This window comes from Hirundo rustica, chromosome 2, assembly GCF_015227805.2.
Source record: "Hirundo rustica isolate bHirRus1 chromosome 2, bHirRus1.pri.v3, whole genome shotgun sequence".
NCBI lineage: Eukaryota > Metazoa > Chordata > Aves > Passeriformes > Hirundinidae > Hirundo > Hirundo rustica.
This window is the reverse complement of record NC_053451.1, coordinates 118,264,531-118,288,228: the sequence shown is the minus strand read 5'-3', so window position 1 is coordinate 118,288,228 and position 23,698 is coordinate 118,264,531. Positions and strand designations below refer to the sequence as shown.

Here is a 23,698-nt window from a genome sequence, read left to right as displayed (position 1 = left end):
CCTGAAGATTTATGAAGTTATTAGAAGTTGCACTGGGTAACTGAGCTCCTGGTCGCACCAAAAGCACAGGAATCCTCACAGAATCAGTCCACACCTGAAAGCCACGTGCAAAATTTATTTAAAAACCATTAAATACTGCACCTTGCAGTTCACAGACCAGCCCATAACCTGGTGCCTGGGAATCTGAAATTGTAATATAAATAAAAAACATATTTTTACAGTTAGAATAAGAGGCTTTATCCCCATAAGGACACGATGATTAACATAGTTCTGTGTTTAATTTGTGATTACCACAAAATCGGCTCGACTGTATCTTCAGTTTTCAGATCAGTTTTGTGAACACTGAAGAAACAAGCAGTAAGTTTCCAACACACGAGCAGAGGTGTTAAATTGTACCGCAATATAAAGATTGGCATCGAGTGAGCCCTCCCAAACTCACCCTGACCTTTGGAAGCTGAATGTGCAGCTGCCTTTCTCCAGCCTCAGCTCTCTGGGCAGCTGAGGCTGTTCAGGCTGTACAGACACAGCTGAATTCCCTGCCCAGCAGCCAAGGTTGGATCTCCCCAGTTCAGCTGGGAGGGCAAGGAACAAAAAGTCCATGTGTGCTTGGCAGGAGGAGCATCAGGCCGAAAACAAGAGAGGCCTCTTCTCCTTCCCCCAAGATGGGTGGGGGCTCTTGTGCAAACACACAGCCAGATATCATTCAAACATTGCTCTCATAGCCTGGTTCGAAGGACTCAGAGACCTAAAGGTGCTGTCAGAAAACACTGCAAGTTGTTGTTTCCCCCAAGCAGCTCTGCCATGGGCACCCTGTGGGTGTCAGCAGCCCTGCAGGATCCCAGAGGCTGGAAAAGGCAGACTACCACTGCCAGCAGGTGTAATCCTAATACAGGAAGGGTTGGGCTGGGAGGGACCTCAAAGTCCGTGGCAGGGACACCTCCCACTGCCCCAGGCTGCTCCCAGCCCCAGGGTCCAAGCTGGCCTTGGGCACTGCCAGGGATCCAGGGGCAGCCACAGCTGCTCTGGGCACCCTGTGCCAGGGCCTCAGCACCCTGCCAGGGAACAATTCCTGATTCCCAAGCTCCCATCCAGCCCTGCCCTCTGGTATTATTTCACAGGAATATTTAAATGCAGTAAATATTTAGAGTTCTATATGAAAATACAAGAAACCCCACATGCTCCAGAGGAGATTCATTCTGAGTCCTGCAGAGAGGTGTCAACCATTCCAAGTAGCTCCATAGGAATCGTCCTTCAGGAATTCCAGGTTTAAATCCAGGTGTTCTGTGTATTTTGAAAGTGTATTAATAACTATTTCTGTAACTACAAACTGTGCATTTCCGTGGAGCAAGCGAACCTGTACCTTAAGACGATGCAAAGCTAAACCCCTGCCCAGTCATTTACAGCCAATTAGTCATGCCCAGGGCTAGAGCCTCCAAAGATATTGAGGGAGAGAATCCCCAAGGAAATCTGAAGGATCAAAACACGAAGGAAAACTTGAACTTTTGAGACAATGGGTCTTCAGTGGAATTATTTTAATAGTGCCATTAGGGTTTGTTAATCTACACTATTAGCAGCAGTATATTTATCAGTAATACGGAATTTACCATCAGGCCCTTGATTTCCCAGGACTGCCACCCCACAAAACCTTACTCTTACAAACTCCTAGGGTGGAGAGGTCAGCTCTCACAACTGTGGGCACACACAGCCACGAGGGACAAGGCAGGGAAAGGGGATTGGAAACTGCTGCGGAAGAGAAACACAGCAGAGACTGAGGTTTCACACACTCACGATGATTTCACAATTCCACACACACATTTTACCACACAACTTGTTGAAAAGCAGAGCTCGCAGAGAAAAGATGTCCACTTGGACACTGACACTAATTAATTCATTTACCTTAAAAACAATGCATGAAAAAGTAAAATATAATATGCAACACATGCGAGTTTGATAAGAAAAAGCCAAACCGTGGATGTACTATGTCAGTTAAGTTTTCTGTGTTTTGACTGATTACAATTAAGGGAATGCTGTAAAAACGCACCTTTTGCATCAAAAATAGAATAACCTCTCTTCCTGGGAATGCCCAGGGATACCTCTCTTCATTCCTTCCCACTCAAAATTATTTAATTTCTATTAAATAGAAATTTTCTATTCTGCTCAAGAAGCTGATCCTCTGGAGGGGACAGACAATGCCCTGTTTGCATAGGAGAGATTAGTTTCTAATTACTATCAGTAATTAGCGCTTTCCTGCAGCTAAAGCTGGAATTCCTCTGTCAGGAACCTGCCACACACAGAGCTCCAGAGAGAGATTCATTCCAGACAGGTGGATCCACCAGACACCTCCGTTGGTGCCCTCCCAAACCTCACAGCTCATGTTTGCCGTACGAGGGGCTGGCAAACACTGTTATAAATCCTTCCATCTGCAATTAAAATCCCAACACGTGCCTATGGTGACAACGCCAGCCAAAAACAACCGCTGCAGTCCAGCACATTCTTTTTAAACTCTACAAAGTGCACTTTGAAAAGAGGGGAACTCCTCGCGCCACAGATCCCACAGAGGTTTTAGCACCTCACAGTGAGGTTTCCTGTGCACGAGTCATTCATCACCAGATCTCAGTCTGGACCCTGTTTCTGATTGTCCAACATCCCCCCCGCTCCAATTTCATGCTTGGCAAGTAAAAACAAAACCAAGTTGCTGTGGAGGGGGCATCCCAAGTTCAGCAGCCGTGTCCAACACAACAGCAACGAGCACTGAAAGCTCCCAGCACACAACAGCGGCTGAGGCAGCCCTTGGGTTGTTTTATGGTAAAAAGAAAGCAAAACCCCTCACATCTCTTGGGTTCCAAGTAGGTCAACTCTGAGCCACCCTGAGTTGAAATGCGCCCCTCGAACCAATCTGCTGATGGCTCATTCTGCTCTGGTACTGCACACAGCACAGGGAAACACTCGTGGCTGGTAACTCCTGATGACACAATCCCAGAATGGTTTGGGATGGGAGGGAACCTAAAACTCATCTCAATCCACTCCCCGTCATGGCAGGGACACCTCCCACTGTCCCAGGCTGCTCCAAGCCCCAGTGTCCAACCTGGCCTTGGGCACTGCCAGGGATCCAGGGGCAGCCACAGCTGCTCTGGGCACCCTGTGCCAGTGCCTCAACACCCTCACAGGGAAGGGTTTCTTACAGAAAACTTCCACCACACTGATCTCTCCATTGCTCGACCCATTGCTTGTGTTTTCCTTAACTTCTTCTTTATTCTTCTATTCCTCTTTCCCCGGTGTTATCCTACTAAAAGCTAAAATCACAATCCCTGATTACAGCACAAAGACACCCCATAAAAGGCTATCCAATGTCATGACTTAGAAATGTTTCATTGCTAGATTCACATTCTTTCCTGAATCCAAATCTCTCCTAATTAGAGGCATTCAGGAAAGGCCACCAAACAGCAGTGAAAGACAGAATAGGCACTGCAGGTCATGGCTCTGAGACCCTGATTCTCAAAACCAGGACATAAAGGAAAATGAACAAGCAAACACAGCTACTCTGCAAAGGATCTTATGTGGAACGATAGACAGTGGGATGTCACAGAGGGAACAGAGGAGCTGAAAGAATGGAGTGTGGTTTGTGAAGCAGCAAGCGCAGGGTGCAGCCCACTCAGCTCCGGGGAAGCCTGAGCCTCAGACACTGGAGAAACTGTTCGGAAACCGCTCGTCTGCACGAAACATGACCCCTGTCAGGCTGCCAAAATCAGGGAGAGCACAGCAGGGCTGAGCACGCAGGCTGGGCTGCCTCAGCCTGCCGGGATTTACAGCGATGGCTGCAGCCCGAGCTCTGAGGGAACAGAAAATGCAGCTCTTTTCTCTGCCTGAGCTTGGGAATGCAGTCAGCACCTCCGCTCAGCATCCAGAGGATGAGCAGCTGGGATTGGGCACGAAGACAGGCAAGACTCCTCCTCCCACACCTCGGACACCCCTCTGGGATGCGCTGGGAAAATTGTAACAGAGAGGAGAATTTTGTATCAATTCACTGCTATAAACTATCACAGAATATCCAGAGTGGGAAAGAGCTACAGGGACCATCCCATCCCACCCGGTCCCTGCTTAGACCCCCCAGCAATCCCAGCCCTTGCATCCCTGGCAGCGCTGTCCAAAGGCTCCTGGAGCTCTGGCAGCCTCGGGGCCGTGCCCATTCCCTGGGGAGCCTGGGCAGTGCCAGCACCCTCTGGGGGAAGAACCTTTCCCTAAAATCCAACCTCCATCCCTGCTGGCCCAGCTCCCGCTGCTCCCTGGATCCTAAGGAAGTTTTCTGTGTGAGAACATCACCAGGTCATATCCAGCAAAGAAGGTTACAGGTGACTACAGCAAAAGGTGAATGACAGAAGGAAAGACCTTGTGGAGTAACACCCTCCAGAGCCACCAGCAGCCAAAATACAGTGTGGCTTTTTCATTTAAGAAAATGTATCCAACCAGAGCTTGAATCCGACACATCTTCAGTTAATATCCACAGCTATTGCCTTAAATATCTATTGCCATATAAGCTCTAAACAAAAAGCACTTTGGAACTGGCAGTGGGGAGAGGTGGGGGAGGACCGACTGTTTCTTATTGTAACGACGGCCACACTATCCCACTTGCAATGCCAGTTGGTTTACTAATAAGAATTATTTACTAAACAATACTCTCTGATGAGCCATGGCAGTGTTTTCCCTTCATGCGGCAGAGAAAGGTAGAATTCACAGAAAACGTTGTTTTTTTACAAGCAAACCCTACATTTCACCCCAAATAAAGCAGCAGCTGAACCAGAACAAAAGATATCCACAGGGAATATCATCCACAACCTTGTCTGCTCATCCGAGGCAGGGACACACACACAGGGACACAATCCCAACCACGGACCGGCTTCCTTTTCCTGACAACATTCCCTCGTTCCGCTGGTGTCCTTTGCCGAGCCGTAAGGGACGGCACTCCCAAGGGATGGCGTTCCTAGGGAATGGCATTCCCAACGGAGGGCACACCCCGGGGGTGCATTCCCAATGGATGGCTCTCCTCCATTCCCTCGCTCAGGGCGCAGCGGGTGCGGGGAGCAGCGGTCGGAGGCAGCGGGACCAAGGTGATTTCAGCCGGAGAATCCCCGCGGCGGTACCGCCGCACGTTACGGTAACAGGAGCAGGACAAGGCAGCCGGCCCCAGCATCACTCAGCGCCCGCCGCGGCTACCGAGGGAGGCGAGGAGGAGGAGAACGCGGGCCCTGGCACCGCGACACGCCCGGGCACCAAGAGGGGCTGAGGCGGCGCTGCCCCCCCGCCGGCCTGGGCTGAACCGCCGCCGCCGCTCGCAGCCCGCGCCCCCCGCTGCCCCCGTCCCGCTGGGCCGTACCTCATGTCTGTGCGGGCCCTACTCACAGCCCCGGCCGCGGCCAGGGGACCGAGGGGCCGGAGGGGCCGGAGCGGCGCCCGCAGCCGCCTCCGCCGGACGCGCCATCGCCGCCCTCGCCCCGTCTGAGGGGAGGGGGGAGGAGCCCCTCGCGGCCGCCGTACTGACGCGCGGCGGCGGCGGCTCTCGCGTGATCGACAAGGAGTATCACCAATCAGAACCCGGGAAAGCGGAGGTGCCCCGCCCCCCATGGCCAATCAGAGCTCTGACAGCCCCGCACTGACGCGCGGCCTCCACCCGCCCCCCGCGTGACGAGCAGGAGGTTCCACCAATCAGAGGACGGGACAGCGGCAGGACCCCGCCTACCCGACCAATCACGCTCTGTCAGCCTGAGGGGATCAGCGTTCAGGGAGCGGTGAGGGGTGGTCGCGCTCCCTCCTCGCCGCCCGCGGGAGGGGCCTGTGTTGTGCATACGATATTAACCCATGAGGTAATTGCACGTGGCGTCTCCTCCCTCTCCCCGGGGATGTCCCAGAGGTCGCGCCGGGCGCCGTAGCCTCCCTCCTCGCCTCATGAATGAGTGACATCCGCGGAGGCCAATCACACCTGGGCTTCCATGATGCATGGCGGCCAATGCCACCAATCGCGAGCGCTCACGGTGCTGCCGGAGGCTGTGATTGGCTGTAGTGAGGGGGGCGGTGCTTCAGGACGAGGCGGAATTGCGGGAGTGTCATGGCAACCGCGGTCGCGTCGCGACGCTCGGGAGACCCGCGGAGCCGGAGCCCCTGAGGGCCGGCCCGGGCCTGCTGGAGCCTCTCGGTGCGGGCTGGGTTCGCTCGGAGCCCCTGAGGGCCGGCCCGGGCCTGCTGGAGCCTCTCGGTGCGGGCTGGTTTCGCTCGGAGCCCCTGAGGGCCGGTTCGGGGCTGCTGGAGCCTCTCGGTGCGGGCTGGGTTCGCTCGGAGCCCCTGAGGGCCGGCCCGGGGCTGCTGGAGCCTCTGGGTGCGGGCTGGGTTCACTCGGAGCCCCTGAGGGCCGGCCCGGGGCTGCTGGAGCTTCTCGGTGCGGGCTGGGTTCGCTCGGAGCCCTTGAAGGGCTCCCCGGGGATGACGGGGCGGGCACGGGCCCGACGTGCGGAGGGGACTCGAGGTGGTCCCTCAGGGATTAGAGCTGCAGTAATGGTCGTGTGATTTCCTGCCTCTCTATTCCCTGCTTTTCTTTTCCCTTGTTCACTCAAATTTATTTGGTTTGTTATTTTTTCTTTTTTTTTTTTTTTCTAAAAGGTTCGTTGAGGACAACACGGGCTGAGTCGGGAGAGCAGAGCAGAAACCCAAGTGGTGATTTTTGATGAAATCACACGTAAGTTTTGCTGTATTCCTGCACGGGAATTCCCTGTGTTCCCTTTGCAGTGCCCCTGTCTGAATTGTGTGGGACACACAAATCCTGTGTCCTTCAGTGCCTTTTGTGCTGTACCTACATCAGTACCTGAAGGGATTCTCCAGGAGAGCTGCAGAGGGACTGGGGACAAGGGCTGGAGGGCCAGGACACAGGGAATGGCTCCCAGTGCCAGAGGGCAGGGCTGGATGGGAGATTGGGAATCAGGAATTGTTCCCTGGCAGGGTGCTGAGGCCCTGGCACAGGGTGCCCAGAGCAGCTGTGGCTGCCCCTGGATCCCTGGCAGTGCCCAAGGCCAGGCTGGACACTGGGGCTGGGAGCAGCCTGGGACAGTGGGAGGTGTCCCTGCCCTGGCTGGCGTGGCATTGGGTAGGATTTAAGGTCCCTTTCCACCCAAATCATTCTGGGATTCTGTGATCCTCAGTCCTGTGGATTTTCTCTGTTATGGGCAACTAAACCTGTTGGTCTGGGTTAGAGCTTCTGTATCACACAGACTCAAATTGCCTGCAAACAATGGCTGTGTTTCCTATGGAATGGTTTATTTAATTTAATTTAACTTAATTTAATTTAGCAGGGCTTTAATGCCTCGATTGCCCAGAGACACTGCAGGTGTCACAGTTTTGTTGCTGTGTTTTTCAGGTCACTATGAAGGCCCTGTATGGTCAGCAGAATTCTCCTGGAGAGGAAATGACATTTGTGTTCCAGGAAAGAGTGAGTTCCCGTCAGAGCAGCTCTGGCCATCTGGCAGTGGGAGGGGAGAGTTTGGCTGAGTGCCACGGGGGAATTGAGGCACAGAAATTTTGTGCAGGCTTGGGAAAGGACTGGTAGGATCCTTGCACACACAGGCAGGGGAAGGAAGGTAGGGGAGGTGCATTTTGTCATTGGGCAGCACTTGCCAAGACCTCTGCTGGATTTCCCTGCAGTTTTGGTATTCAGACTTTACAAACAAGCTTTGCAGGCATGAAAAATGAGCCCTGGATCCACATTTCCTGGCTGAATTTTCTAGTCCCTGAAAAAGTAGAAACAGAGCTTGAGTAATTTATCAGGTTTGGGGTGAGAAGACCGGGTTCTTACTGGGGTTGTTTCTTTGACATCATTTGGACTTCATTTTGGACCTGAATATTGACCTCAGCGGGTTTGTCAGGATTGGTGCCTCAGATCAAGTGAAAAAAAACCTCAACAGAAAAATAATGTCAGTGTCTGATGAGGTTTAGTAAGGTCAGTTTGCAATAATAATAATAATAATAATAATAATAATAATAATAATAATATCATAATATAGTAACAAAATGATCATGATAATGATAAGTAAGGTCTAGTGACCAGTTTGCAATAATAATATAATCATATAATGCTAATGCTGTTGCTAATAACATTAATAATAATGTACATGTACTCGAAATGGTGTTATAAAGCCATTTTCATTGCAAAACCTGCCTGCTCTCCCTACAAAACCATCTGAGAAGTGGAGAAGTGCTTTTGGGAGCTGGAGGAGCTCCTGTGGGCACATCCATTGTCTAACAGAGCAACTGTAAATCTGTCCTAGGAGAACCTTCCTGCCACCAGAGCCCACGATGTGAAGGTGCAGGTCAGAGCCTGTGCTCTCAGCTGGGTGGACACAAAGGTATTTGCTGGTGTTTTGTAAAGCTGGGGGTGTCTGTGCTTTCCTTGGCTGGTGACTGGCACAAGCTGAGGACTGGTCTGGGCTTCTTGCACAGCTCTGACTAAAAAGCAGCTGGAATTTGGTTCCTAATTTGTGATCAGTTGTCAGCTGTGAGATCTCTTACAGTAAATCCCTTTTATCTTCATCTGCACTCTAAGTCATAGGTTGGCTTGGCTGGTAACAACTCCCTGCTTTTATTTTTTAATGTGTTTCTAAATTTAAATACAGGATTCAGTGCCGTGGTTCAATATTGACTGAGGAATGTGTGCGCTTTTTATCCCTTTGATAATGGCCCAGCCTTTCTGTGATGATCCAACACTGTAAGATGATAATAAATATGTAACTGTGGAGCAAGAATGTTGTAAGCATTGTTTCCATTTAGCTCCTGTCAGAAATTAAACTGAAGAAGGAACTCGTGCCTGTTGGGCGAGAAATTTCGGGAGTTGTGCTGGAAGGTGAGTGAGTGGCAGTGCCCAGGGAGGGGAGGGAGCAGGGATTCCAGTCAGAACAAAGAACTTTGCAGCAGGAACTCTTTGTTTGCTTGATTGCTGTGCCAGTGCTGTCATCACTCCCCTGAGGTGGTGTGTCCAGCCTGGCTCTCAGACACCGCCTGGGTGTTCCTGCATGGAACTCCTTGTGGCTGAGGTGCTGAAGTTTAGGGAATTCAACATTTGGGCTTGGCACCTGTGTAATCAATAGAATCATGTTTTTTCATTAGGAATGTGTATCTTTAGTTTTGTGAGTTAGTGATAACCAGTGCTTCCAAATGCACATGCCATTCCAGCTATAAATATTTATCCTCTTCCCTTCTTTCCTCCTTTCCACCCCTCCGTGGTGAGTTGGAAGCAAGGTGACCTTTTTCCAGCCAGATGATGAAGTGGTGGGTAAGTTAATGCTTGTTTGCCTCAACTGACACCATCAGTCATCTTTTTATAATGAATGACCGAGGTTAGAATCATTGCTAAAGCTAAATTGACCATTTATTTTCAAAACTAACCTGCTGTCACATGCATAAACTTATAAATGGGAATTCTGTTCTAAGAATGTTCCCTTGGGATTTGAAATATGATGTTGTATTAACCACCAAATTGTGACTGATGCCTTAGGAAAGAGGGGTTATTTCTGCCCCATGTGTTTATGTTTTGTGTGCTGAGTCAAAGGATTAGAGGATGACTGGAGTTCTGAAAGCGGGACAGAGTGGAGGGTGATGTGGGGAGAGTGTGATTTTGGACATTGTGGTCCTTGCATTATCCCCTCATTGCACAAGAGCTGCTCTGGGCAGCTCCTAGAGACTGAGTATTCCCTGGATAAACCCTGAATAAACAGGCACATTTCTAATGGGAACTGTGAAGGACTGGACACAGCAGTCACATTTACAAGGCAAAGCACTTTGGTCTAAATGGAGTGTGAGATTTATGGGGGGTGGGAAGAAAAGGATGGTTTTCCCTGGGATGGAGGGGACATTAATTCAGGAGCTGGAGCAGGAGCCAGAACCTCCTGTTCAGGAGAGTTCTGTGGTCAATAAAGGTAAAAAGCTCAGTTATGACTAAAACAGAGGAGGTTTTCTGCCTACTCTGCTTTTGCTTTCTCTGCCTTCCCTGGGTAATTTGGTTTTCCTGCATTTCCTTTTTCCTATTCCTGCTTTTTAGCACTTCCACATTCCTGTGTGTTCTTCCTCTGCTTCTTCCTGTGCCTTTGTTGCTGCCTTTGCAAACCACCCGTTCAGGAACTGGGACAGGAGAGGAGAGGGGCTCTGGGGTGGCTGCTCCGTGCCTCAGATCCCTCCTCTGTGATCCATGGCCTGGAGGGGCACGGGAACACTTAGGGTTTGGAATGAGAGCAGACATCAGCAGCTGGTGAAACCCCGGGCACTGGGAATTGCAGAGTTCCTGTGCTGCCAGGCACCGACCCCCCAGCAAACACTGCACTGACCTGAGGCCGTGGAACAGCTCCCAAAATGGAGTGACAGCACTGGGATTGTGGCTGTGCAGCTGGGATAGAAGTGTGTGACAGCACAGGGGGCAAAACTCAGAGCTGAAGGGTTTAGAGCACAGGAATAGAGAGAAAGCAAGGTGGAGGATTTAGGGCAGAGGCTGAGTCCTTCTTTTTCACCTTCTTCTCCATGGGCTGGGTGGGATTTTGGAATTGGGTGGAAAAGTCCCCACTGCGGGCCAGGGGTGGTTGGTTATTGGGTTAAAAGTCAAAATAATTTAGATGTCCTTTGTCAGTTGGACAATTTGGTCTTAAAAGACCTTGGAAAGAGTTACAGACAGAGCCATTTTCCACCTTGTTAGCTAGAGCTCACCGCTTGTGAGACTGCTGTAGGTAAGAATTAATAAACATCTGAGTCTGAACAAGAAACAATGTCTCTAGAGCGTTTAATCCCAGCTTTAACAGAAAAAAAGAAGATGAAAACCCACAACCAGACAAAAATGAGACCTGGCAGTACCAAGCAGCACTCAGTAGTGTCCCTATTCTTTCTCCCTCAATCCCAAAATGCTGTAGAAGCCCCTCTGGAACGGCCTCACGCCCACAGACACCCGAGGCTGGGACCTGGCCAAGGTCTCTGACCTGTCCTAAACCTGCCAAGAGAGGACTGAACCCAGACCAAGTGTGACCAGGGAATTCCTTGGGAGAATGCTTTGGTTGGAATGATTGCTTGTATGAAATTCAAGGTCTGTGTTCCTTATTTTTTCAGGAATTTTGCCCCTGGATTCTGAGGAGTCTGGTGTCTGTGAAGTTATCCTGGTTCACGAGCATTATTTGGGTTTGTAGATTATACATTTTGCTATGATTTTTTTTTTTCTTTTTTGCTTTATCTGTAGACTTTGTTTTTTAAGCTGTTTAGACTTTGTTTAGGAAGCCCATTACCCTGGAGCTCTGGGCTCCTTCTATTCCAACATTCCAAAATTCCAGCTGTCACAGAAGTTTGAACACTCAGTGCTTTCAAGGGTTTTTTTCTTTGCTGTCACCATTTCACAGTTCATGATGGCCTAAAACACACAAGCTGACTCTGGTTTTTTCTTTTCTTTTTTTTTTTTTTTTTCCTTACTTCCCATTTTGCTGCTTCATTGTTATACTTTTTCCTAACTTGTCAAAAAATTTAATGAGAAGAAATTTGCTTTTTTCTTCCCTTTGACTCAGTCCATTAATATCACTTGGGACCAGACTAACAGAAAGGGTGAAACAAGCAGACTGGAACTGGAGAAAGGAATTTTCAGGGATGAGGGTCAGGGAAAGCCTAGTATTGAAACATGGTTTTCAATTATTGTGAGTTTCCAGTTTTCCCTTTCTGGGCATAGATTGCTTTAATGAGTACAATGCTCAGTGTGGGAGTCCTTCTTCCAACAGTTTGTTACCTTGAGCAAGCTATTCTTTTGTTCAAATTTTTTTCTTCCCAGAGCAGCTGTGGCTGCCCCTGGATCCCTGGCAGTGCCCAAGGCCAGGTTGGACACTGGGGCTGGGAGCAGCCTGGGGCAGTGGGAGGTGTCCCTGCCATGGCAGGGGTGGGATGGGATGGAATTTTAGGTTCCTTTCCACCCAAATCATTCTGGGAATTCTAAAAATCTAAATTTGGCTTGTGTTTTTTTCTGTGACTGCCCTTGAATTCCAGCTGTATGGTTATGGGGTGGCTCCCTTCCACTTGGTTATACCAAAATTGAACCACTAATTTAATTGTGTAAAATATGGCAAAATATCCTCTCCATGGCTTCTTGATATGAGAGGGAAATGGGAGTCAGTGATGTTGACCTGTTTGCTTCCTGACTCACTGTGACAAATTTGGCTATATAAGCCCCAGGGATTTTCCTGAGGTTTTTACCATCTCTTTTGTGTGTTTGCTTGTGTTTGTTTGTGTTTGTTTGTGTTTGTTTGTGTTTGTTTGTGGTTGTTCCCCCTCAGTTCACAAGCCAGAGAAGGTCTGTTGGGCGGAGGCTGCCGGGACGGTCCGGGACGGGCTCCGCGCGTACACGGCCCTGCACTACCTGTCCCAGGTGTCCCCCGGCAGGAGTGTCCTCGTCCTGGATGGAGCCAGTGTGGGTAACAGCTTCCCTCTGCACAGATCTCCCATAGGACATGACGCCTTCAGTTTTCTCTTTGCTGTATTTCCTGTTCTGTGCTGCCCAGGCGCAGCTCTGAGCTCACACTCAGGCTCACTCAGCTCTCTGCACACAGCAGCCACACAAAACAAATCCTGCTCCTGCTGCACACCAAGGACAGCTGGGACAAGTGTTCAGCCCAAAAGCACAAACAACGGTGGCTGAGGGGAGAAAAAAAGAAGGATGGGACTGCAGAACCTGGAGCTGGAATTGGACAATGAAACCCCAGTGTGCAAATGGACCAAAACTTATAAAATTCTGAGACCTCATGACTGGGGCTCCATTTTGTGACCCTGCTGAGTGACACTGAATGTGAGCTCAGAGCTGCACCTCTGGGCAGCACAGAACCTGAAATACAGCAAAGATAAAACTTAAGGCATCACTGTCTCTGCTTTTTACCTTTTCTTGGATATAAGTAACTTGATTTGCATCCCTGCAGTTCTTAGTGCTGATGAAGATGTGGGGTTCCCTCAGCCGAGGTTCTGTAATGTAAACATGGCCGGGGCTTTTTCCTTGGAGCTTTTTTCCCTCCAGGCTCCAAGTCCCAACTGCATTGAAGGTGGCTGTGGTAATTCAAGTGGAATCTGAGCTATTTTGTTGAAGACAAGAACCAGTTACTGACCAAAAGTTCATTCAGTGCTTCCCAGTCACTGAAGAGTTGTTTTGGCCTGACTTAGGACAGAAGCTGGTCTGTGAATATTCAGTTCTTGGTTCAGCTGTGTTTTGTTGCAGGAGTAAGTTTATTTTTGGGTACTCTCCTGAGTGGCCTTTGCAATATAATTGTTCTTAAACAACATCAAATTGTTGATGTAAATAAATATAGTAAGCCACGAAAAGAAGGATAGCTCTTGCCTCCCTGTTCTCAGGAGGGAGGTTTTGAAGGAATCTGAAAATAGCCATATTTGCAAAGCAGAGTGCAAACAAAACAACTTAGTGCCTTATATATAGCTGGTCCCTGCACAAGCTTAGGAAAAGACAGAAAAGGAATGTGCTAAAAGAATGCTTAGAAGCTAAAATCCAAAAAAGGTGTTTTTACCACAACATTGTTAAAAACAAACAAAACCCCCCATGGGGTTAAATCGGATGCTGTGCTTATGTTTATTAGCATTGCTTGCTTTTACTAGCACAGCCTGGCCTGTGCACAACCCAAAAGAAATGTTTGGGTAACTCTGGCTAATGTAACCAAACAAGATACCTTATGCATCCCCAGAAAATCCATCTTCAACCTGTCTTGCCATTAAATGGCTGGCCAATTCCAAAAAATACCAAAAGCATTGTGCAGAGCTCAAACCCCGTTGATACATGGGATCAGTGGACCCCTTACCTTCCTAGAACACCCTTGGAGCCGCAAGAATTAGAACTCCTGTGTTCTGTGAAAATGGATTTTTGTGTTAATTTTAATTACACGGGTAAAAATCAGTCTAAAACTTGGGATGTTTTCCCCTCTCATCCCGTGCGTAAGAATGAGACCTTTTGGTGCAATCACACTCCTGGCAGCCCTTGTAAATGCAGTAACTCCTCCCCGTGGCTGCCACCGGGAATGTTTCTGGTTTGTGGAGATCAGGCCCGGGCTGCCATCCCTTCGCAGGTAAAGGGAGCTCCCTGCAGTCTGACACCTAATGCATCCGTGATTTTACAGCACAAATATCCCAGAACGAGGCGCAGTTTGCATGCATTTGATGGGTACTGCGATGGGCAATTGTCTTTGTGGTCTGAGAGCCAGATGAATTGGGCCAGGACTGGCTGCAAAAAAGGCCTTAAGTCAGTTAAATAAGGTAGCTTGCTGGCTGGCCAAACAGACAAATGCCAGATTTATTAACAGATGTTGGCAGTGTAAGGCACGCTACTTTGCAAAACAGGGCTGTGGTTGACTTCTTGCTCCTAGCTCAAGGATGTGAAGATTTTAATAGAATGTGTAGTCTGAACCTTCCTGCTCACTCAGAATCTATCCACAGAAGCACACAGCAGCTAAAGGATAGTGTCTTTAAACGAAGAGTAGAACGCAGATCTTAGCTAGATAACCTCTTCAGTGGCTGGGGTTTAGCACCTCGGCTGAAGGATTTTTTCAGGGTAGGTATGCAAGTCATGATTTTAATAATAATTGTATTAATCGTGATACCTTGCTTGCTTCAATGTGTGCAGAGATTAATTAATTAGGAATTAATAAGGAACATTAAAACAATGCTCTTAATTAGTACAGATGGGGGCAATATTAAAGTACACAGGACAGAGAGCACTACAGATTTAATTATCATAGCCAGTTTGATAACCAAGATGCCTTGGCAAGAACAAACAGGGCTGGGAAGATTGCACAAAGATTAGATTAAGTCTGGTTACAGGAAAAGAAGATTGAATCAACTTCTACAAGCAAGAGATGTTGTAAAATGTCTAAGTTTGTCTGTGTGATGTTTAAACTAATCATTGTAGTAAAAAATTACCAGCCTTCCTGGCATAGTATATAAGCATTTGGAAATCACAGTAAAAACGGATTCTGACCACTGAATCAGTCTTTCCCATCTCTCTATCAGTCATTGATAAATAAATGAATTAATAAATTAATCAATGAGCCTGCTTTTCCCTTCTCAGCCCTTCGGTACCATCGCGATTCAGTTGGCTCGACACAGAGGGGCCAAAGTCATCTCCACTGCTCACAGCCTGGAGGACAAGCAGTACCTGGAGAGGCTCAGACCTGCTGGGGGTGAGTTTGAAATTAAATTAAATTAAATTAAATTAAACCTTCAGTGCTAAAGTTTGTCCTAAAGAATGTCTCAAAATATCTTTTTTATGTCAGGTCTAGAGACTTACTTCTGTAGAAAGTAAATACAAACTGAAAAATAGTCTAATTAAATAGTTTTCAGGTGTTTAATTTCTGGTTTGGGTGTACTTAATGGCATTTTTCCTCTCCATTTCAGTTGTAATGACTGGCAGTACTTTCCAGCAGTGCTGAGTGCTGGCTTTTGGCCTAAGTGCTCAGGAAAATCTTTCCACGTGACGAAGTGATTGCTGTGGAAGGAAGGATCGCTGAGTCCCCAGTACCCCAGTGTGTGCCAGAGCTCACACACCTGACACCAGCACTCAGGTTACTCCTAGCAGTGTTTTATCAAGGGTCAGGTACTGCCACAGCTGGAGCTGGGCCTGCACAGGCTCTGCCTTCTCCTGCTTTCTGAAGGAGCTTGGCCTCACACACAACACTTGCATCCTTCCCTGGCTTCTTCTCTTTGATATTTCAAGTTTGGGTTTTTTTTTTTTCCTCTGAACATAACGCGAGAAAATACTCTGTGTAGGAGCTCCTGGCATCTTTTCTGATCAAAGTTTTGATGGTGTTTTGTGGAGGAAAGTGGAATATTCCTTTATTCAGATAGTTTTAAAACAAAGGGTGGATTGTCAAGTCTGGCTGGAGTGCAGCAAAATGTTAAAACCGGTGCCTGCTACATCCTCCTGCAAATACCAAGTGTAATCCCCAGGTTAATTTTTCAGAGTATGATTTTTTGTTGGCATTCACTGAAGTTACAGAGCAGCAGCTGTAAAATGCCTTTGGGGAGAGCTTTGTGCAGCCACATCTGTGTGGTTACATCTGCACCCACGCAGCACCCTGGGCCGGGGGAGATCAGCACTGCAGCACCTCCAGACTGATTTCTCTAGCTTGATTGTGACACTTTTTTTTTGCAATTTGTTCCAAAACCCCCTATTTTTTACGTATTTCAGCAGCCTTTTTTATTGAGTCTGTGTTTCTATATTTTACTGCACTGGCAGTTGTGACAGACATCAGAACTGCAAGATTTTTGGGAATGCTGTTGCCATGCAGAGCTTTGTTGCACCAGCTGTTAGAGGGCCAAAGAGGAAATAATGAAGACCTAAAACTTCCTTTTGTAACATTTTATGGGTATATTTTGCTAATTATATGAAAAAATAATGAGCTGGGAAAGGATTTGCCAATTTATTTCCACAGTCCTGAGTTACTTTTTACAGCATTTTTAAGTTCTTTGAATGTTAATATCAAGTAAATCCTAAGTAACCCAAGCTCTAAGTGAATTCTTGTGTCTGTGGGTGGAGAATTTTCAGTTTTGTGCTTGCTCAGTGGGTTTTTGCTTAGTTTTTGGCAGTTTTCAGTGAGCAGCAGTTTGTGTTATCATTGCTGAGCATACCAAGCTGCTTCCTGGAATGGCTGAGGGGGAAAAATGATAACTGCAACTTTATTTCAAATAAAGAAATAGAACCTGGGTAGAGCATTAAAGAGAGAAACAGTTTGAGTACAGAAGGAAAAAGCTTTTAAAAGTGTTCAGACTTTCTGATTTGTTAATTAATGTGATTCCAGGGCCTGAAGTAGAAGTTCCTGGTAATGTTTCAGGATTTGTATTTAGACCAACAAGATGGGGCTTTTTTTGGCTTCAGTAATCTCTGGAGTAAAAATTATAATGGAATGAAGGGAGGGCATTTTAACAAATATTGACATTTTAATGCCTGTGTTTCAGGCTGGAGACAGAATATTCCATTAACAATGGGATGAATTTCTGTTAGAGAACCATGGAAAAGTATCTGTGCATACACAGATATCTCCTCCGCTGCCAAGGGCACCTCCTGCTTTTCTTTTACTTTGGTTTGTGTGGTTTTATTCTGTGCTGAGCTCCTGGGGGATGTCTCTGCTTAGAACCCCCCAGAGGTGTCCTGGCTCTCCCGAGCACGGTCCCTAAACACATCCTTGGGGTGACAGGGTTTAAACTCTGCAGCTGAACTTGCCAGGGAGGGCAAACTCTGGGAACAGGCTGTGGAATCCTGGAGTTTCTGTCCCTCCCAGCAGTGGAGGGCGAGAGGAACTGAAGTTTTGCCAGTCAGAAGTTACTTTGGAAGTTGTGCAAGTCAGGCAGGAGAAACTGAACTAATTTACCAATATTTTGTGAGAAATACACAAATGATAAAGGGTTATGGAAAATTATGTTACAGTTTGTTACTTGGTCTTTTCTGCAATGGTGAGAATTTTTCCAACATTTTTTAGGAAGGAAGTTGACCAGGATTTTGACAAGTACTGTTTGAACTATTGTACTGAGTTAAGGAACAAAACTGGATGGTTTTTCTCTGCAGAAATCAGAAAATAGTCAAACTGGTGGAGCTCTGGCCTTTTTTTTTTTTTTTTTTGATTGCCAGGCTTTGGGTGTATGAAACCAGAATAATTTTCAAAAAGTGAAATCATTTGCAGAAATAATACCACATCAGATTGCCCTATAAGGAAAACCTTTTAACTTCTTGACTGAAGGAAACCAAGAAGAAAAGGATATTATGGGGGTTTATATTTGCATATGGGGAATGTGGCTATCATAATAATTAATTATTATCCCATCCCATAAATTTTGACCGTGAAATCTCCAGTGAAACCATTTGACTTCAATGAGAAAAAAAGAGGGAATGACTTAGGATTTGAATGCATCCTATGATGTGATTTGGGATTCGAAGGGACACAAAGAATCAAACCCAAGGCATTTATTGGTGATTTGTTAATATCCTTAATGATCATCTCCTTGCATTTTTTCTTCCTTCCCTCCCTGCTCACATTCCAGAAGGAGCCCGGCAGCCTTTGGTGGGTGAGTGCAGACTGGAGCTCAGGCCAGGAGCCTCTGGAAATTGGCCTCCAAATCTGTTTGATGTTCTTTCAGTTCTCATTTTCCTGTGAAGTCTTTGACCTGTTTTGTTTCTAAATGTTTCTTCTACCTCGTAATGATGAAACAAAACCTGTAGCTGCTCCTTCTCTTCCCCTGAGTTATTGTTATGATATTAAAAATGGCTTTTACCTGAAGGAGGACAGGGTTGGATGGGAGATTGGGAATCAGGAATTGTTCCCTGGCAGGGTGTTGAGGGCCTGGCACAGGGTGCCCAGAGCAGCTGTGGCTGCCCCTGGATCCCTGTCCAAGGTTGGACACTGGGGCTGGGAGCAGCCTGGGATAGTGGGAGGTGTCCCTGTCATGGCAGGGAATGGGATGCCATGATCCTTAAGGTCTCTTCCCACACAAATTCTGGGATTCTCCCATTCCTGATTCTATGGTTCATCTTTATAACCAACCATAAACAGAGCATCATGGATACATGACAGGAAAATGTTTTGGTGGCTTTCAGTTCAGCAATATTTCAAGAGCAGATGTAAATCCCTTCATCTAAACATTTAATAGATGACCCAGAGAGCCAGGACTTGGAGGAGAACAGCAAAGAATGAACTTAGAGAAGGATTTCTAATCTTAGAGTGCCACATTTTGTCCTTTTGGGCCAACAAATTTACGTGTTGAACTTCTGCATTCATACTTTTTGGTGCTGATTTTGCACTGTGATGAAAGTGAAGATAAAAGACGTGCCAGGGTTTTTTTGGGTGCAGGTGCTAACCCGTTAGTCTGTGATACCTGCAGAGAGCAGAAACTGTGTGTGCTGCTCGGGATCTGAGCGCTCAGTTTTGAGAACCTAAACTCCATTTTCATGGACCTGAGGTTGTTTTTGTTGGTGTCCTGCCCTGGCAGCCCGAGTGATCGACGTGTCCCACGGGAAGATTGACGTGGCCGAGAGCTGCCTGGAGGAGACGGGCGGGCTGGGCGTGGACATCGTCCTGGATGCTGGAGGTACTCCTGGGGTTCTGCTTCCCGGGAATTCCATCTGCTTTCCTGCACAGAGCTCCTCTACCACCCACTGCTGCCAGCACCTCCCAGTCAGCTGCTGAACGGGGCTCAAGTATTCCTCTGCTTCAAACGGAAAGTTCAAAAATGCCTTTAAAGGGTAGAGCTGTGACATGGCTGTTTATGCTGCCTTGTGTGAATAGAGGAATTAACCCTAATTAACAGCACTGTCAACCTCTGTCGGAAACCAGCTCTAATAGCTGAAACCTCTGAAGTTATTATTCAGAGTAAAAGAAATAAAAATATATAAATAAAAGATTACTACCGTTATTATGTACTATTTATTATATGCATTTATTGCTATTGTTATATATTGTTATATATTGTTATATATTTTATAGACAACCTATTGCTGATATTTTATATAATAGTAGATAAATACATAGTACATAGATGTATAATTTATGTATTTAATTTACATTTCATATAGATTATATTTTATAGTGTGTTACGTATTGACTCTTATATATTATACATTATGTTATATATACTATATATTATATATGTATACATTTTACATATTATCTTTTATATAATAGTAGATAAATACACAGTAGTACATAGATGTATAATTTATATCTTTAAATTACATATTATAAAGACAATATTTTATAGTGCATTATATGTTGTATTTTATGAATTATACACTATGTTATATATACTATATATTATATATATTTATATATTTTACATATATACACACTGTATTATGTATAATATATATACTATTATGTTATATACTATATAATATAGGCTATATTACAGTCTGTTATTACTATATAGTAGTATGAATATAATCAAACTATAACTCTGAATAGTAACTTCAGAGCTATCATAAAATATTATTCTGAATAAAGCATATAAAATACTCAGGGCATAAATAAAATAATAAATTCAGAGTTTTCAATGATTTTTAGCTGAAACAACCAAAGAACTTAGAACATTTCCAGTGAAATGTGTGGAAATAAATCCACACTGAATTCTCCATGTTTCCTTCTGAGCTCAGAGGAATTTATTTTTTCCCCAGTGAGGTTATACAGTGCTGAAGATGAAGCAGCTTCCAAATCCCAGCTGCTGCCTCACAAGCACGACATCATCACTCTGCTTGGGGTCGGGGGACACTGGATAACGACGGAAAAGGACCTGCAGGTAAAGATGCCCGTGGCAGGCAGTAGTTTGTCCCACAGAAAATAGAGATACAGACACATAAAACTGTTGTTTCAACCTGTCAGTGATACAAGTTTCCTTACTTTTAACAGTGGGCAAGGTGTGGGTTTTTTTGTTTGGTTTAACCATCTCGATAAAATAACCGTTTAACCTTTCTTTTTGTACGGGGAAGATGTAACTAAATGACATTTTTTTCTTCGATTTGCTTCAGCTGGATCCTCCAGACAGCCATTCCTTGTTCCTTAAGGGAGCCACAGTGTCCTTCCTGAATGATGAGATCTGGAACCTGTCCAATGTGCAGCAGGGGAAGTATCTCGATATCCTTTGGTGGTCCTGTGGGATTCTCACTGCTCAAAGGAGTGAAAATCCAACCGGGAAATCCCTCTGAGGGGTTCTCCTCTGCACAGAGCTGCAGCCCAGCTGAAAGTGGAGCTAAAGTGTGAGAGACACTCAGGTTTTAAGGTATTTTCTGCATTCCTTTTCAATACATCGTGGAATCCCAGACTGGTTTGGTGGGAAGGAGCTTAAAGCTCATCCCACCCCTGCTATGACAGGGACATCTTCCACCATCCCAGGGTGCTCCAAGCCCCAGTGTCCAACCTGGCCTTGAAAATGTCTCTGCAAGCTTTGTTAACAGTAAAGCTACAAAACACCCATTTTGGGGGGGGGAAATGCAGCATTTTGGTTCACTGTGGAACCAATTAATTGAAGATTTGATTCTATATGTTTTTATTTTATGCAAGTGACATTTTTGATTTTTTTTTTTTTTTTTTGGTTGTTAGGCTTCTGAGCATTAGATGCATCACCTGTAAACTTAATGCACTCATGTTCACTGCAAAAGTGGAAGTGTTTTGGCTTCCTAATTTGTCCTTTATTTGCAATGCACAGAAATACCATGTACATAAAATGTACTTATTTGGTTTGTACCTAAAATTTATGGAGGGACAATGTGGGTTAGGAAAAAGAAAAGGAATATCTCCTACATTTGGGTTGATTCAGCTGGGCTGAGCTTCCTGGGCAGGATCTTTTCAGCCCTGGAAAATTTGGGTGCTTTTGACTTTAGGGACTTGTTATGTTGTGAAATTCTGGAGCATCTGGCCTTACTGTCACCTGAAGAAATCACAAATTGATCACTTTTTAAAGGAACTTGAGCTTGGAATATCAGCCTGATTGCCCTTGAAATGAAGGATGAACCTTACTTGAGTTTCATACAAAGACTGAATACAGCCCCCTGTGCTGGTGGTCATTAACTCACAGACCCCTCACGTGGCATTGTGCTCCAAGAATTTCCAGACTCTGCTGTGTTCCCAACTTCATTTTGGCTTTTTATCAGGTGCCTGTATGACCAGTCACAACAGCTCCCTGGTCCCAAAATTTGTTTCCTTCATTCTGCACAAAAAATGCCATTGATTAATGATTGATTGATGTGGTACTAGTGCAGCTGCACTTGTATTTCATATTGAAATACTCAATATTTTCATATTGAAGTAACTGAACTATTCCATATTTCATTTTTGCATCCTATTTCAGGAAAGGAGGTTTCTGATACAGAAACAAGTGCAAATATCTGATCTAAAGCCTGGAATTGAGGTTCATTTTCATTTGCTTTGACCTTGCTGAACTTGTATCAATACAGGGCTGTGACCAGCACATGTGATTGTAAAGAGATTTCTCTCAGCTCTATTGTTCCTTAACAGTGCTCTTGGATACCTATCCTGGAAGATATCATGGAGAAATTATCAAAAAGCATTTTCAGGTGAGAGATGTGGAGGTTTCTGTGGGTTTTTAAATTCAGCATTAGAAGCAGAAAACTCTTGCTAGCACTAACCCTCCTGAGCAGAGCTTCAGGAGGTAGGAAGACTCCCATAACAAGGTGAGAGTGGAAGATCCCTTCCCTTAAAGCGGGAACTCTGCCCACCACAGCCTTTTTTTTCCCCCTGCAAGAAGGATCTCTCTTCATTCACTTGTGCCTCTTGTTTGCTTTGGGGCTTTTCCCTTCTGTGCCCTGGAGCAAAGCTATAAAGCTGTTGTTTTGTTTAGGGGAAGGGGATTGACACAGTGAAAGTAAAATCTGTCCTGTGATACTTCTGTTGCTCTGAGTGTGCTCACCAGCACTTTTTACTGTTTCATTTTAGGCCTCAGCTGGATGAACCGATCCCATTGTACGAAGCCAAGGTTTCTATGGAAATAGTTCAGAAGAATCAAGCAAGGAAGAGACAAGTCATCCAGTTCTGACACACAACCTCTGATTTCTCAGCCTGGCGCAGATAAGGAAATGTATTTGTGGAGTAAATTGGTGTACACTTGCAGGCAGTAAACTGAATTTAAACATTCTTTGTACCTCAGCACAAATGGTCTCTGAAGCTTCCATGACTTCAGGGTTTTTTAATCCCCTTGGGCAGAAGGTTCCCATCAGCAGCTTCTAAAGAAGCAGCCTTGCAATAAAAATCTTGTCTGCCCTGCCACAATTACAAGTATCAGAAACATCTAGAGGCAAACTCAGTCGCTGTTGGTTTCCAACACTAAGAAATCAAAAAGGAAAAAAAGAGATGTTTTAGTCTTTTTGGCTCCAACCCCTTCCAGTAGTTATGTTTATAGTTACCTTTTGCTTTTGACTGCACTGAGACTGAATGCTACATTTTGAGATCTTAATCCACATTTAAAATTGTTATTCAAGTGAAGGACAGGCAAAACTATAGAGGTTGGCAAGGGTGCCAGATGAGAAGGACGTGGTACTGACAGCAGGAGTTTGCCCAGCTCTTTCCCTTCATTTCAGCATTAAGGCAGTAAACCTGGTAAATCCAGAGTCCCCAAGCTGGTAGAATTGCGTGAGTCAGATATTTGAGACACTTTGTGAAGCCTGTTACCTTTGATATCTCCCTGTGCTGTGCACTTTGTTTTCCCCTCTTCTAACCTCAGCACAGCTCAGATCTGTCTCTCCAGCATCATCCCTAAGTGTGACCCATCTGAAAGTCAGCAGTGCAGGAACTGCATTTTGCTTTCCTCAAAGCATGCGCCTTCCTCCATGCTCTGATTCGAGAGCAAAAATACTTTTTCAGCCGTGTTGCTCATTTTCACCGTGGATCACCCAAACCATGGACATGGACACTTCAAAGACGTGTAAGTGGGAAAATTGGCGAGAGAACAGATTATCCAGAACCACGCTCCATCTGTATCCTCTCACCCACCGGACTGGCAGCAGGTTCTGGATAAACGATGCACGGCCAGCCTGTGAAATCAGGAGGAACTCTGATCTCACTCCTTGCGTGCTGCCGTGCAGCCTGGGAAAGGAGAGGTGCTTTTGTGCGTGCCCGAAGCGTGGGAGTCCTCCGGGACTCGCACATCGCTGCTGGAGCCTTGG

At 46.1% G+C, this 23,698-nt stretch overlaps 2 protein-coding genes across 7 annotated transcripts in view; one reads left to right on the top strand and one right to left on the bottom strand.

Annotated features, from left to right (window-relative positions):
- Positions 1-5,487, bottom strand: part of ITSN1 (intersectin 1) — a 113,653-nt gene extending 108,166 nt beyond the window's left edge. For all 3 annotated transcript variants that reach the window (XM_040056773.2, XM_040056775.2, XM_040056776.2), the window contains exon 1: positions 5,372-5,487. The gene's annotated coding sequence lies outside the window, so the exon portion shown is untranslated. The remainder of the gene's footprint in view (positions 1-5,371) is intronic.
- Positions 5,488-5,726: 239 nt separating this feature from the next.
- CRYZL1 (crystallin zeta like 1) lies at positions 5,727-22,682 on the top strand. Of its 4 annotated transcripts, none has more exons than XM_040056456.2 (15): positions 5,727-5,858; positions 6,649-6,724; positions 7,400-7,471; positions 8,307-8,384; positions 8,806-8,878; positions 9,263-9,307; positions 11,122-11,190; positions 12,324-12,457; positions 15,107-15,218; positions 18,073-18,096; positions 19,018-19,116; positions 20,198-20,319; positions 20,549-20,654; positions 22,048-22,093; positions 22,473-22,682. In XM_040056456.2, exons 2-15 carry the CDS (start codon positions 6,713-6,715, stop codon positions 22,570-22,572), a joined length of 1,092 nt encoding a protein of 363 aa, XP_039912390.1. In that variant the 5' UTR covers positions 5,727-5,858; positions 6,649-6,712; the 3' UTR covers positions 22,573-22,682. The 4 variants fall into 4 exon arrangements, with proteins under 4 accessions (XP_039912390.1, XP_039912389.1, XP_039912388.1 ...); XM_040056455.2 differs by lacking the exon at positions 5,727-5,858 and adding an exon at positions 6,082-6,187; XM_040056454.2 differs by lacking the exon at positions 5,727-5,858 and adding an exon at positions 6,103-6,247.
- The last annotated feature ends 1,016 nt before the right edge of the window (positions 22,683-23,698 follow it).